Source organism: Acartia tonsa, chromosome 4, assembly GCF_053477335.1.
Source record: "Acartia tonsa isolate MP-2025a chromosome 4, ASM5347733v1, whole genome shotgun sequence".
NCBI lineage: Eukaryota > Metazoa > Arthropoda > Copepoda > Calanoida > Acartiidae > Acartia > Acartia tonsa.
This window is the reverse complement of record NC_137263.1, coordinates 29,860,630-29,874,369: the sequence shown is the minus strand read 5'-3', so window position 1 is coordinate 29,874,369 and position 13,740 is coordinate 29,860,630. Positions and strand designations below refer to the sequence as shown.

The window sequence follows — 13,740 nt, the reverse complement described above, 5'->3', positions numbered from 1 at the left end:
GATGCTCATTAAGGGGGGGGGGGGGGTTTAATGCAACCATCTCGTAATCAATGATTAAATGGCACTTAGAATTCGAATTTCGATCAGAAATTTTGCATGAATAATCCTTGGTAGGTCTATTTTCCCTAAATCGAACAAAAAGTTGGAAAAGTAACAGCTAACGGCTGGCGGCTCAGCTGTTTTGCCATTTTATTACTATCTTAAGAGCACAAAAGTCACGAAACCTATTTTCACATAATACTTTTTCTCACTCAAAAACCTTATCAAACGGTTCTAGCCGGTAGCTGTTGGTACTAGAAATTTAAAAATTGGTTATTGCTATCATTTAACATGAATTAAACCAAAAATATGTTTTAAAAAGTTGATTCCTACGTAATTAATGATGAATTTGCCCTGAAAATAGGCAAAAAACGGCTAAACGGCTGAGCCGCCAGCCGTTACTTTTCCAACTTTTTGTTCGATTTAGGGAAAATAGACCTACCAAGGATTATTCATGCAAAATTTCTGATCGAAATTCGAATTCTAAGTGCCATTTAATCACTGATTACGAGATGGTTGCATTAAAACCCCCCCCCCCTTTTAAGAATTTGGAAAGAAAGGGGAATATGCACGAGCGAGAGCAAGTGATTTTATGCACCTTTCAGCAGTGAACCTGAGTATTTTTTGGTGAATATGCTTTATATAGTTGCTTCATATAGTTGTATAGACTAAGATATAAGTTATACAATGGTTTTAAGCGAAAAATACTTTCAATTACATGGGATTGACGTGTTGGAGAAGAGAATTTTAACACAAATTATAAGATAAAGCTTTGGTAAAGTTATGGCAGTTAGCATAGTCACTCATACCTGTAGACAATGGCAAGATTTCCTTCCTTGGTGGCATAGTTGACGGACACCAGGGTAAATGTGCCGTTGGACTCGTGGGTACTATCCGTCAAGATGGCGGTATGTTGGACCTCACCATTAGGATCATTATATTGTCGGTAGCAGTTCGCATACTTATTTGTTACCAGCTTAGCCAGGTTCTCATACCAGGTTGTGGATTTATTCAACAGTGATGCCAGGCTTGGGTCCAACTAGTAAAGAATTGAATGTTATAATCAAATACTAATGATGAGGTAGGGTACCTTTAAGATTCTCTCGTTAACGCCAATAACTTAACACTAGAGTTCAATCCTCCTTCCACTTAGTCAGATATTCAACCAATTATGCATAGATAGAACGATTGGAAATTGTTTTCCAGTATGGCTTTGAAATCGATTAATATTTGCCGGATTAGAACTGGTTCTCAGCAATACTGAAAAACTGGTTTCAATCTTATAATTATACATTTTTATATCCGCGGGAAACTGTTTAAAATACGTTGCGATAAATAACTATTCTGACACTTTTAGTTGAAACAAATTAAAAAACCGATGAAAAATGGAAAAGTTTGACAAATTTCCACGAATATCCTCCTTTCAAAAATCAAGAAAAAAAAAACAATCCACCATTTAAAAATTTGGAGCAAACAATCTAAAATATAGAACAACCTCTTCCAAAGTATCACTATGAACCAGCGTAGTAAGATTAACAAACTCTTGGTATGACAGGGGTGGGTTGTTCGTCAACAGACGTTTCCACAGTTGGTCTCGTTTACAATCAACCATGGCATCGCGCACCAATATTTTGATTCGTTCTTCAGCCATTCTAGCCTATAAAAAATATGAACAATTTAATGCTTCAAAGCTTATTGTTAGTAGAAGTGCCTATCGAGCGACACCTTTCCCCTATTTTTGTAGTTTTTTTTCTTTATGCCTAACCCCATCCGGGCCCTAACCCAGCGATACCAGAGGTGTCCAAACCCTGCGGGACTACCCTGTATCTAATATAACCAAACCTAGTCTAAAATAAAATAATAACAAAAAAATCCTCTCCCTTTTTTCAAAATATATTTTGTAATAAGAAGGGGAAGGGGGTCTCTGTGCTTTACTAGGCACTTAAAGGTATCTGTCTACAGTATGACCCACGAAAAAGTATCTTTTAGGGTTTACAGCCCTTATTTCTCAATGTTTCATCATAAATAGCATATATCCGTGTTATCTGTACATTTCCACACAAGCATATATAAAAAAATAATTTTACCTCCATTAACACAAAAGATTTTTAGAGCTAAAGTTTTGAAAAAGTGACTGAGAAAAAGATTTTTTTTGTTTCTCATAATCTTTGGATGGTTATATTATGTCTTTCTGATAACTGAAGAATGACATACAAAGAAAAACAAGTTAACAAATTATTTCTTTTTTATTCTACCAAAAAATATCAATTTTTAATAGCAAAAAATACTACTGAACGAATTGATTATTTGCAAATTTCAGGCTATTTACTTACCCTTATTTATGAAAAGGATTAATTATGACAGTTGCTCCGCCCCCTTTTCTGACTTCTCAATCACTTAATAGGGGGTTAATTAAGCTTTTTAGACTAAAAAATCATTATGTTGTAATTTCATTTTCTTCATAACTTTTTTTGTTATTTAAGTTAGGATAATAAAACATAAAGAATTTTCCTGCTATATTCATAAAGATTTATTTGGTTTTTTAATCTAAACCAATTTCGCCTGATAAGTTATCAAAATATCATTAAACTAAAAAGACTCAAAAAATATGTGTAAAAAATGCTTTTAACAAAATCTAAATTTTTTATTTTATTTTTGTATAAAGTTTCTGCTAGTAACAAAAATAATAGGACTTCTATCTTAATTTTGCTGAAAAAGTCATTTCATGTTAAAAGTTACTTTTTGCTCAGTCACTTTTTCAAAACTTTAGCTCTAAAAATCTCTGGTGTTAATGGAGGTAAAATTAAATTTTTAATATATGCTTGTGTGGAAATGTACAGAGAACACGGATATATGCTATTTTTTTGATGATACATTGAGAAATAAGGGCTGTAAACCCTAAAAAATACTTTTTCGTTGGTCATACTGTATAATACAAATAAGAACGCTGTCCGTCAGTCCTGACAAATTTAAGATATATTTTTTTTCAGTTCTTGGTCATAATCTTATACCACAATATTTTGAGAGCGGCTATTCTTAAACTTTTATATCCATGTCTTTTAAGAAGATTTGATTTACCTGTGAATGAATTACTTCTTTCATTTTTTCCTCATGTAGTGAATAATATCCAACATAATTAACAGATTCACGTCGTATACCTGTCAGTTTACCTTAATAAAAATATATCAAAATATCTTTTGATACTTAATAAGACACATATTTTATCTATATGTAAATCCAACAAGCAAATGAATCATAAAATTATCTTAGTGGTCACGTGTTATTATGCAAAAGAAACAAAATAAAATCAGCTGGTTTAACTAGAAATCTTTGCGTCATATAACCTCTATACTACAATACCATTAATTTGCTAGTTGGTCAAAGATGGTTAGATCTGATTAATCTACACAGGAACTAATTTTTCATGATTTGTTAATAATAAGTTTTCATAAATAATAAATGGCGAATAAAAATATTAGGTAATATCCTCTTAGAAATATTTTTTTTTAATTTTGAAAATTTTTATTCCCCCTCGACAGAACTATGAACTCTGGTTGCGGCGCTCGGCACCCTTACCTGCCTAGCCGAAGCGCTCGGCCCCCTAGCCTGCCTAGCCGCAGCGCTCGGCCCCCTTGCCTGCCTAGCCGCAGCGCTCGGCCCCCTTGCCTGCCTAGCCGCAGCGCTCGGCTCCCTAGCCTAAAACCTAACCTAACCTAAAATATTTGTTCTGTATTATAAAAATTTTCAAAATTGAAAAAAAAAGAGGAGAACGCCACATATTATATTTGTTAATGTCTACTTACTGTATTTTTAGGCCGACCTAAAATGAATAAAATAAAAATGTAAACAAATAAAGAGGTCTATTAGTAGAATTATAATTTAATGATACATCCGTTTCAGAAGAACATGGCTGACAGACAATCATACTGTTACTGTATAATATGACTGGCGAATATGAACTTAAAGAATATTTTTATAGGGTTGGGATGGTAGTTAGACTTTCTATTTTCAATATAGTCTATTTTTTAGGGGGAAAGGGGTGTGTTGTTATCATCAAAAACGATCTCAGCAGTACCCAAAAAAACTGTTTTGTAAAACAGATGATATCGGTTTAGAGGTTAGCGAGCTCTTGAAATAAACACACACATAGACAGACGAAAATTCCGCTTCTTTTATCATAACGATTATAATACAGATAACTATATAGATTTTGGGATCTTAATGGATAAGACAATGATGATAAAAAATATCCTTTCGTGGTTTATTGTTGGAAACTTTGGACACTGCTACTCAATGAACCAACCAATCAAAATTTATTTTATAAAGGTAGTCTAAATTTTTGAGCCAATGAAAAGGAAAACGTGGTAATAAAACTTTGCCTTTGGGTACTAGTGTAATTAATTATCCAATGTCCCCCTCCCTCCCTGGTCATATTGTTTTAAATTTGTGTATGTTATTTTAACTAAACCCACACACATAACTTAAAAAGGATCAAGACATAGTTAATTTAGGAAAACCGTATTATATAAAGAAACTAAGGTTTATATTTCAGGATAAAAATCTTAAAACTCAATTTTCTCAACCAGAAACTGTTGAAATATTTTCAAATAAGCATCAAAGAGAGTGGTTGCTTTTGCACAGGGATAAGGGATAGGAAACCTGGCCATTAATTAGGTCCCGGCCTAGATTCAAAAGGGATATTGCAACTTTTACCAATTCCTAATTAAATGTCGTCACTGGCGCACGCACCCAAGTAGCTATCGCTCTAAACCAATAAGGATCAGCCTGTTTTGTATCAACCAATAGCCAATTGGCGGATGGAGATGTAAAAAACGCGGCATCCAAAATTGAAGAAAACAATTTAAACCGTCTGCTCCTAAATATAAATAAGAAATAATTTTTAAAAATGTTCGATCACATTAGCTTAATTATCAAATCTGCCCAGAGTTTTACATGAAAAAATACCATATATAAAAAACAAAAAAAGGGATTATTGTTTGGAAAGTGGGTAGCTACGAATTATTCATTTGGTAGTTTATAAATGAAATGTTGTATTTTAAATTTTCGAACTTTATACGGAATTGATTGAAACACCTAATGTACTATTATATGATAAAAAGTACAAAAAAATTTATTGTATTAACATGGAGCAAGAAGAATTGATAGAAGGTTACCCAAGTTCTTATTTACTTGTACTAAATTTATTAATTTATTTAGAATTTTAATAAGCAATGATAAAATAATAATTTCAAATAAAATTTTTACTCTTTAATAAAAATGCGAGACAAAAAAACATCATAATGTGATTTTAACAAAAGCCATTAATATATAGGTTTATAAAAAGTTCTATTTTTACTTTAGACTAGCTACCTGAAATTTATTCGATACTTTATCTACACACACACACAGCTATTTCATTAGCGTTGATAACGAGTTAATGCACCATCCCATAACTGGTTTTTTAGCCTAGGCTTGAAATAGGCCTGAAATAATATTTTCCTATGTTTCCCATCCCTTATCCCTGTTTTTGCATAATTCCGTAATGGTTATATTTTTAAAAATCTGCTCCAATTTTGCTATACTATGTTAAAAGTGTTTTTTTGTCAGTTTGACTAAACAGAGCATTTGACAAAAAAATTGGTGATTTTTAAAATAATATTCAGGTATTGTTAATCTTTTAAATAAATTTTCTTTTCAGTATTTGTTTTCAATAAGGAAGGAATCTGTGTAGTAAATATTAGAGTTCTGCTCCTGTTTTTATGTCTTAAAACAAACACCTTTACGGTATTACGCAAAAGTAACCATTCTCTTTGTTAAATGAGGCTTTTTTTGCGGCACTTAAGTTTCAATTATTCTCAATCAACTTTGTCTTGGATCTTATGCAGAAAGGGTCGCCTAACATAACAAAAAATATGTCGCGCAATTAATACAGCTATGTAGTGCTTATTTTGTAAAAACTATTTTTTTTGCATAATGTTCAAAATATTATCCAACGTTTAAGGACTGAAAGCTAAAAGAAAATGCATCTTTCGTTAATTTTATGAAATATTTACAAAACTTGTCACCACACAAAACATGTAAAGAATCTTCAATACTTAGGGAGGGAGGGAACATTGAACTGTAGATTAAACTGGTACCCAATGTTTTTTTTTTAACTCCGTTATATTATTGATCTGCTACAACTTTTCAACCAATAAAAAACAGAACTGGTAGCTTTGTTTATCTTCATTGGGGATGTATATAACTTTACATTGTCTTATCCCTTTAGATCCCAGTCGCTACTACAAACATTAATATAACATGAAAGCAAAACATGAGGTGCAATAATGTGAAATAAATTTGAGTAAAACTACACATTACGTGCTGATGCTGTAGCTCCCGTCACCTTCCTTGTAATAATAAAAATCATATTGTATACATACATTAGCAAATCATAACAGGGTCCCACATAAAAAGAGAGAAAAATTAAGAAACAGGAGAGGAGGGAATTATTACTTGTTGTGTCAAAATCTCTCATGCCATTAAATGATGCATAAAGCGAAATAGAAAGGAATTCTTTAGTATGTAGGCTTGTTTTTTAGTAAATAATATATAATATGTTAAAAACAATATAAATCGTGGTTTTCACAAAATTTCACTAGTTTCTACTCATAAAAATTATCTTACACGCTAAAGAATTAAAGGGGGGGGGGGGGGGGGGTTAATGCAACAATCTTGTAATCAATGCGCAAATGACACTTAGAATCCAAATTTCTTTATGAAACTTGGCATGAGTAATCCTTGGTAGGTCTAATTTCCCAAAATTGAACAAATAGTCGGCTCAGTAGCTTACCCGTTTTTTACTATTATTAAGGCAAGTTTATATCATTAAAATATAATTAATTACGTAGGAATCAACCTTTTGAAACATATTTTTGCATTAACTTATGTGAAATAATATCAAAAATCATTTTTAAAACTTTATAGTACCAGCGGCTGCCGGCTAGAACTGGTTCTATACGTATGGGAGCGGCAAAGAGTTATAGAGTATAGATAGAGCTTGTGACGGATTTCCCCTCAAAATAGCCACAAAAAATGGCTTTACGGCCGAGCTGCGAGCCGTTACTTTTCCAACTTTTTGATCGATTTTGGGAAAATAGACCTACCAAGGATTACTCACTCATGCCAAATTTCATAACGAAATTCGGATTCTAAATGATATTTGCGCATTGATTATAAGATGGTTGGAATTATCCCCCCCCCCCTTCTTCTATCTCGAGATAATCACATAACTAATTCTGGCACAATTGAAAAGCAAGGTTGAAAACTAAGAGTCTTATTTTTTCTCTCTTTTTTAAAACTGAAAGTTTTACGTTTATTCCAATTAAATGAATGTAAGATGTCAGCTGGAAACTGGAATATCCAAGGAGTGCCAGGGGTTCCTAGATAATCATACTGTTTCCACAAGCAATTTCAAAATAATTCACTTGTGGACAAAAGATAGGCAATAAAGTGAAAATAAGTAAAGTTATTAAAAAAATTTCCAACTCTTAAATCTTTTAATAAAAGGGAATATTATTTAAACCAAATGCAATGCTCATTTTTTACTTTTTACTTTTACTGCTCAAAAAGTTTATTTTTAATTTAAAGGGAACCATCCACGAACGAGAGCAAGTGATTCTAAGCATCTTTCAGCATTGATCCATAATATTTTTTTAGTGAATATACTATACTAGGTTTATGTTTATTATTTGGTTTATCAACTGAAAAGTTGGGTTTTACCATGGTTTTAAATAAAAAAAACTTTGAAATGTAAATTGTTTTTTGGAGCAATATCATCAAACGCTTTGTTGAGTTTAAAGGACAAAATAAAATAACACGGCAGAAAAGCATTAAATGCTGTAAATTGCAAAAGTACTTTAATTAAACTGTTTACAATATTACAAGATACCAACCCTTTTTCTAAATATACATTTTTAATCAAAATAATAAACTTTTGTGTTAAAGCTTTTTAAAATCAGTTGGAACTCATCAAAACATTTGATGATATTGCACCAAAAAATGCTTTACTTTTTAAAGTTTTTTTCATATAAAACTATGGTGAAACCTAACTTTTTAGTCGATAAACCAAATATTAATCATAAAACTAGTATATTTACTAAAAAAAAAAATACTATGGATCAATGCTGGAAGGTGCTTAGAATCACTTGCTCTCGTTCGTGGATAGTTCCCTTTAATGCGGACTTTTCTAAACTAAATAAATGAAACGTAAAAAAAATAATAAAAAAGCAAAGGATCTATAATATACTCTATTCTAGTTAAACAAAAAAAGCTGATTTTTAAGTCATAAAAAAATAATTTTGGACACATAGAGATGAAAATATTAGTAGGACTATTTATCATCCATAGTCCTGTGCCTCTATGTAAATATCTCAACTTGATTAAAAAAAACTTACTAAGAATCTGAGATTTGACACTAGTGTCCGAAGTTGTTGCATTCTCAGCACTGTCCAAAATTTCCTGCATCTTCTCGGTCTCGTGAGGCAGCAATGTCTGAAAAATAAAATTGATTTATATATTTAAGAGGGAGGTCATTTTCTAGTAAATCCCGTAAAGGTGTGTGTTATAAGGCCTAAAAATAGTAGTAGAATGATAAGGTGCTCTATATATTTGTATTCCCTATTGAATAGAACAATAGGGAAATTTTTTTTTTTTTTTTGATAACCGTACCTGGAATATCTTTAAAAAATATGAAATTTCTTTCAAACGCTTTGTTTGGCTCAAACTGACAAAAATTTAAAAAAAATATAATTATAATAATAATGTTTTCTATAGGTACAAGGTAAAGGTTAAGAACAATCTATACCATTAAACAAAGAAAGAAGCCATTCTTTACAGGTTGATTTATTATAATTATATTTTTTTTTATTTTTGTCAGTTTGAGCCAAACAAAGCATTTGATAGAAATTTCTTATTTTTTAAAGATATTCCAGGTACGGTTATCAAAAAAAAAAAAAAAAATTTCTTCCCTATTGTTCTATTCAATAGAGAATACAAATATATAGAGCACCTTATCGTTCTACTACTATTTTTAGGCCTTATAACACACACCTTTACGGGATTTACTAGAAAATGACCTCCCTCTTATTTTGTGTACAATCGAAAAACTGAAATTATCCCTTCTAACCTACTCGAATGGATATAGAATACTGGATATTGTGAGAGAATATCGCATACCTTGATTAAAATGCTACTGATACTTTAACCCATCCCCTCTCCTGATCAATGTCTGAGGACTATGTTAGCAAACTAAATTGGCGCCAAATATTTCCCTGTCATAATATCCACATTCCACATATACTATATCCATTCCAACACGCCCCTTAGACAAAATTCAAGGACATCCAAGCACTTTTATGGGATTGGATTGGGGGGAATGGCGCAAAAAAACCCACTCCCCACTAAAAAAGATTACCATTAACCAAACCCCCGGCCCTCTTCGAACGCCCCTGACAACATTGATAAAATTTACCTGAACTAGAGGAGGAGTCGGAGCTCTGGGTATGTAAACACTGTGAACAGTTTCTGTCTGGGTAGACAAGTGAAACAGGTTCTTCTTGGCCATGGCAGGTACAACTGTCCTAAAGTTGCCCGGCTTCTTTTCAACCGTTTGTCGAGGAAGCATGTCACGTTTAGAGGTCATTAACACGTAGTACTAGAAAAAAATTAAAACAATCAATACAAGTGGTGACAATCCGAATCCACATACGTTTCTGATTAATCTGCAATTTACCCCAAAAAAGCATAGTAATCCGTGAGAATTTGGATTTTTGATTGGGATAGGTATAATTAGCTTAGTTTCTTTGATTTATAAGAAAAAATAATAGGTAATAAAAAACTAATGACATTATGAACATAAAAAAAACATAACTCGTAAAAATTTTAACTTAAAACAAGTTAGATATTCCAGAGAAAAATCATCGTTATATAAACAGAAAGAGTGAGGGAACGCAACTTTTTAATATTTTGCATTATGTGAAAATATGCAGAGAGAGAGGGGGAACAAAGGGCTGTTTATTGCACTAGTCCCCAAAGTTTTATATTAACGTTTCCTTATTTGTTGACTTAACAACTTTAGAGACATTAAATACATTCGGATTGGTTGGGATATTAAGTTCAGTGTTCAAACATTTCAACCACTTATTGTAATCTACAGAAGGTGTTTACTTTGTGTATCAACATTGATGTTGTACATCAATTTATTGGCCATTGTCTTATCCCTTTAGATCCCTAAAAAATATGAATAATCTTACCTTGAGAGGAAGAATATTAGGTTGAGATTCAGAATTAGAATAACATTCATCATAAGATATGATCAGAGATACATCAAACTCATCAATAATCTTAGCATCCTAAAACAAAATTTGAAAATATGTTAGTTTGACTACAACAAAACAATTGTTGAGATAAAAGTGTTATTTTCTCTTTATATTTCAGAAAATGAAACAAGGCTGATAACATATATGAAAACAAGGCTACACAATAGACTGGCCCAAAAAAACATGAATTTTTAAATCTTTACCATATCAATTTGCGGATACCTTGAAGTTGTTACCGACTCAAAAGTAGACCTTTTAGTGAAAACTAGACCTCTCTACAATGAAAATTGATCTCGAAATTTCAATCTTAAGCTTTTTATCAAAAACTTCATATTTTCATGATTTTAACCAGAAATAATTAAAGAATTGCCAATCTAAAATAATGTAACAAGAGTTCAAATATAAAGCAATTATAAAAAGTAGGCAGAACCGCCATTCCTGCTGAATAATTCCGAAAAACTTCTAAAAACATTGTTTTATTCAAATTGATAATTTGTGTAAGGAATTGAACTAAAACAGTAGCTATTAGTCTAATGAGAAGAGAAATGATGAAAAACTCTAAAAAATATACGTTTTAAAGACATAAAATAGGAAAAAGTGTTTTTAATAAATTTCATGGCTCAACAGACATTGTCGCCAATAAAGAGACAATTTATTTAAATAAAAAATTAAATGAAGGTAAAAAAATAAGTAATATACTTATTCTCATATTCAACTTAAAAAAAGGATACTAATAAAAAAATTAATATTGCAAAAAATAATTTGATTGTTTATTATTAAACCAGGAATAAAGAGTAAGGCTTATCTTTAATTATTTTTCTTCAATGATTTTGCAGTATGAATTAGCTTTCCCAAATTATTGTAATTGTACATTAATAAAGTTTAATACGTACTTTCTTCATATGTTTATTCCTGGTGATTTTAATATTTCATTTCAATGTTTGTAAACAAACAGACAGAAAATTTGATGTTTTGCTTTATATCTTGTGTAAGGCTTTCTTAATTTGGGGAAGAAAAGGTGAAAATAAATATGCATTTGTCGAAGTAGCGATAGATTTTTTCTTAAAATTGATTATAGGGCTAAAATCTACAAACAATACATAACCTATTTTTACATTCCGCACATTGAAAAGCGATTTAGACCTTCATTTGGGCCACACTACTACACAAATCAGAATGACAAACGAACAAACATAAATTAAGTAACAAAACATGTAATGTCCAACAATATCTATAGATTTTTTTTAAAAATTCCGTGAAAATCTTAACAAAAAATACAAGATGTTTTAAAAAAGCCCTCGTTGAGAGGGATGTGTAACGAGTATATTTAGGATATTCTTAGTAGTTTTCTTAATAATAAAAATATAGGACAATTGAAGTTTAATTAGTTCTATCCCTTCTTAACGAGAACAAAGCTATGCTTGATAGCTTGAAAAAAATTACAGGGAAGATAAAATTATCCTCCATTGTCCTGTCTATCCCTGCTTAATATTTGACCTGCGGATCTCTGTATTGAACTCTATGGAAGAGGAACTGGACAAGAATATGATCAGTTTCAGATTCAGAATCATTCACCAGTGGCTCCATCTTCAGTCCTTCCATGTCATACATCCTCTTGTTCTCCAGGATGTAGTTGAACACCTGCTGGGGAGACACTCCCTAGTCAAATAAAATATTACTGAATTACAGTATACTGTTCTTTTTAGATAAAATTATTGTTATCTTGTAGTTCCCTAGGTAATTATAGGCGGAATTCATGATTTGATTTAAATCAATTGTTTAAAAATATCAAAAGAAAACAAACCTTCTCTTATGTCATTGTATCTAAGATTAAAAAACATTTTACAATTTCATTTTAGGGTAAGAATGTTTAAATCATAATGTTATACCTGGATAATGATATGAAGAGAACCAGAGTATGTAAAATTTCTTGCATAATTTGGCCCCTTGCTGTAGTACTTGAGGAAATCCTCCAAAAATGAAACAACATGGAAACCTTCGCCCAACAACATAGACTTTCTTCGGATATATCCAGATATAGCTCTGAGGTGGTAATCATAGGTGAAGCTGTGAAGATGAATAAAGAACTTGACATTGTCGCACTCCTCAAGGAAAGGACTCATAAACTTATTTGGGTTGATGTTCTGGTACATGAGAGGGAACCACCGCGTAGCCTCTAGTGCGTGTAGCTTAGTGTAGAAGAAAGGCTCAGAGAATCCAATCTCAAATACCAGCAAACCACCGCGTAGAGACTTGAGAAGGTAGACGACCTTCTGTCTTGACCTTGTGCTGGTAACAGGCCTCCTATTGCCACCGGAAGCTGTTTCGGAGGAGTAACGGTTCATTCTTCTCGAAGGACCAGCGCTCATCGTTAGCACAGTGAAGTCGCGAGTCTGAAGATATTGTTCGTATTCTTGAAGATAAGATGAAATAAGTTCAGCATGATATCTTTCTTGGTTAGATTCTATACGAGACACCTTAGGTGATGATATTGGAGATTTGGCAGCTGGGCTGGAGAAAAGATTTTGACCTGTTATAGATCTTGATCTTTTGGTTCTTGGCTGCCCAACAAGCGCAGGTCCGCCACCCGATGTACTATTATTTCTCACTCGTCCAGGCGAGGCATCATCCGTTCCAGCCATCAAACCTGTTCCGCCGCCGCTTCCTATTGCGACTGATGAAGTTGGAAGTCCAGAATCGCGGGTAGCATTTGCGTTCTGCCGCCATTTTGGCAGAAATAGAATTGGAGTGTAAACATAATGGATCATTCGCGCCTTTTGTTTAAAATATTTCATTAATTCCTCAGTACATTGTACCCCAGAATTTTCTCCCCGCGAATGCCACAACATAAACAATGATTCGTTCAGCTGACGATTATCACTTGTTAAAATATCTGATATTTGTTTGGCTGTTTTCTTCATCACATCGTGGTCAACTGCAGCCGTTGAGTTGCGACCAGCTGTGGCGGCCCCGCCAAAACGAGTCAGCTTAATCGGATGTGACAATTTCTTATTTTTGAACATATTTTGAACATCGCTGCAGTTGTACTTTGGCTTGCCAGTGATTTGGTGTGCTGTGTGTTTGGCGAGATTTTCCACTTGGTTGGCATCGCCAATATATTTGCTGGCAGGCCCTGTAGTTTGTCTCAAAAAAGCCTAAATTAAGAAAAACGTTTTGTAAATTTTTTTTATGTTATTCAGTCCTCTGTTATTTACAAGGGAAAAAGGATTACTACTATATGTTATCTTAAACTTTTAATTTTCACACGATTCTTAGTGTCATTTAATCTTTTAATTAATTTTTGGTAATATCCTCTTAGAAATTTTTTTTCAATTTTGAGAAC

The 13,740-nt window shown here is 32.3% G+C and overlaps 1 protein-coding gene across 2 annotated transcripts in view; it reads right to left on the bottom strand.

Moving 5' to 3' along the window:
• Nucleotides 1–13,740, bottom strand: part of LOC145316699 (KICSTOR complex protein SZT2-like) — a 31,366-nt gene that overhangs the window by 641 nt on the left and 16,985 nt on the right. Inside the window, exons 21-29 of one of the 2 annotated variants that reach the window (XM_080157400.1) lie at nt 12,287–13,552; nt 11,895–12,056; nt 10,332–10,430; nt 9,551–9,733; nt 8,475–8,571; nt 7,392–7,460; nt 3,118–3,209; nt 1,535–1,696; nt 849–1,078 (exon numbers count right to left, since the gene is read on the bottom strand). In XM_080157400.1, coding sequence (XP_080013526.1) covers nt 849–1,078; nt 1,535–1,696; nt 3,118–3,209; nt 7,392–7,460; nt 8,475–8,571; nt 9,551–9,733; nt 10,332–10,430; nt 11,895–12,056; nt 12,287–13,552 — 2,360 coding nt within the window. The remainder of the gene's footprint in view (nt 1–848; nt 1,079–1,534; nt 1,697–3,117; nt 3,210–7,391; nt 7,461–8,474; nt 8,572–9,550; nt 9,734–10,331; nt 10,431–11,894; nt 12,057–12,286; nt 13,553–13,740) is intronic. The other variant, XM_080157401.1, reaches the window with a different exon arrangement.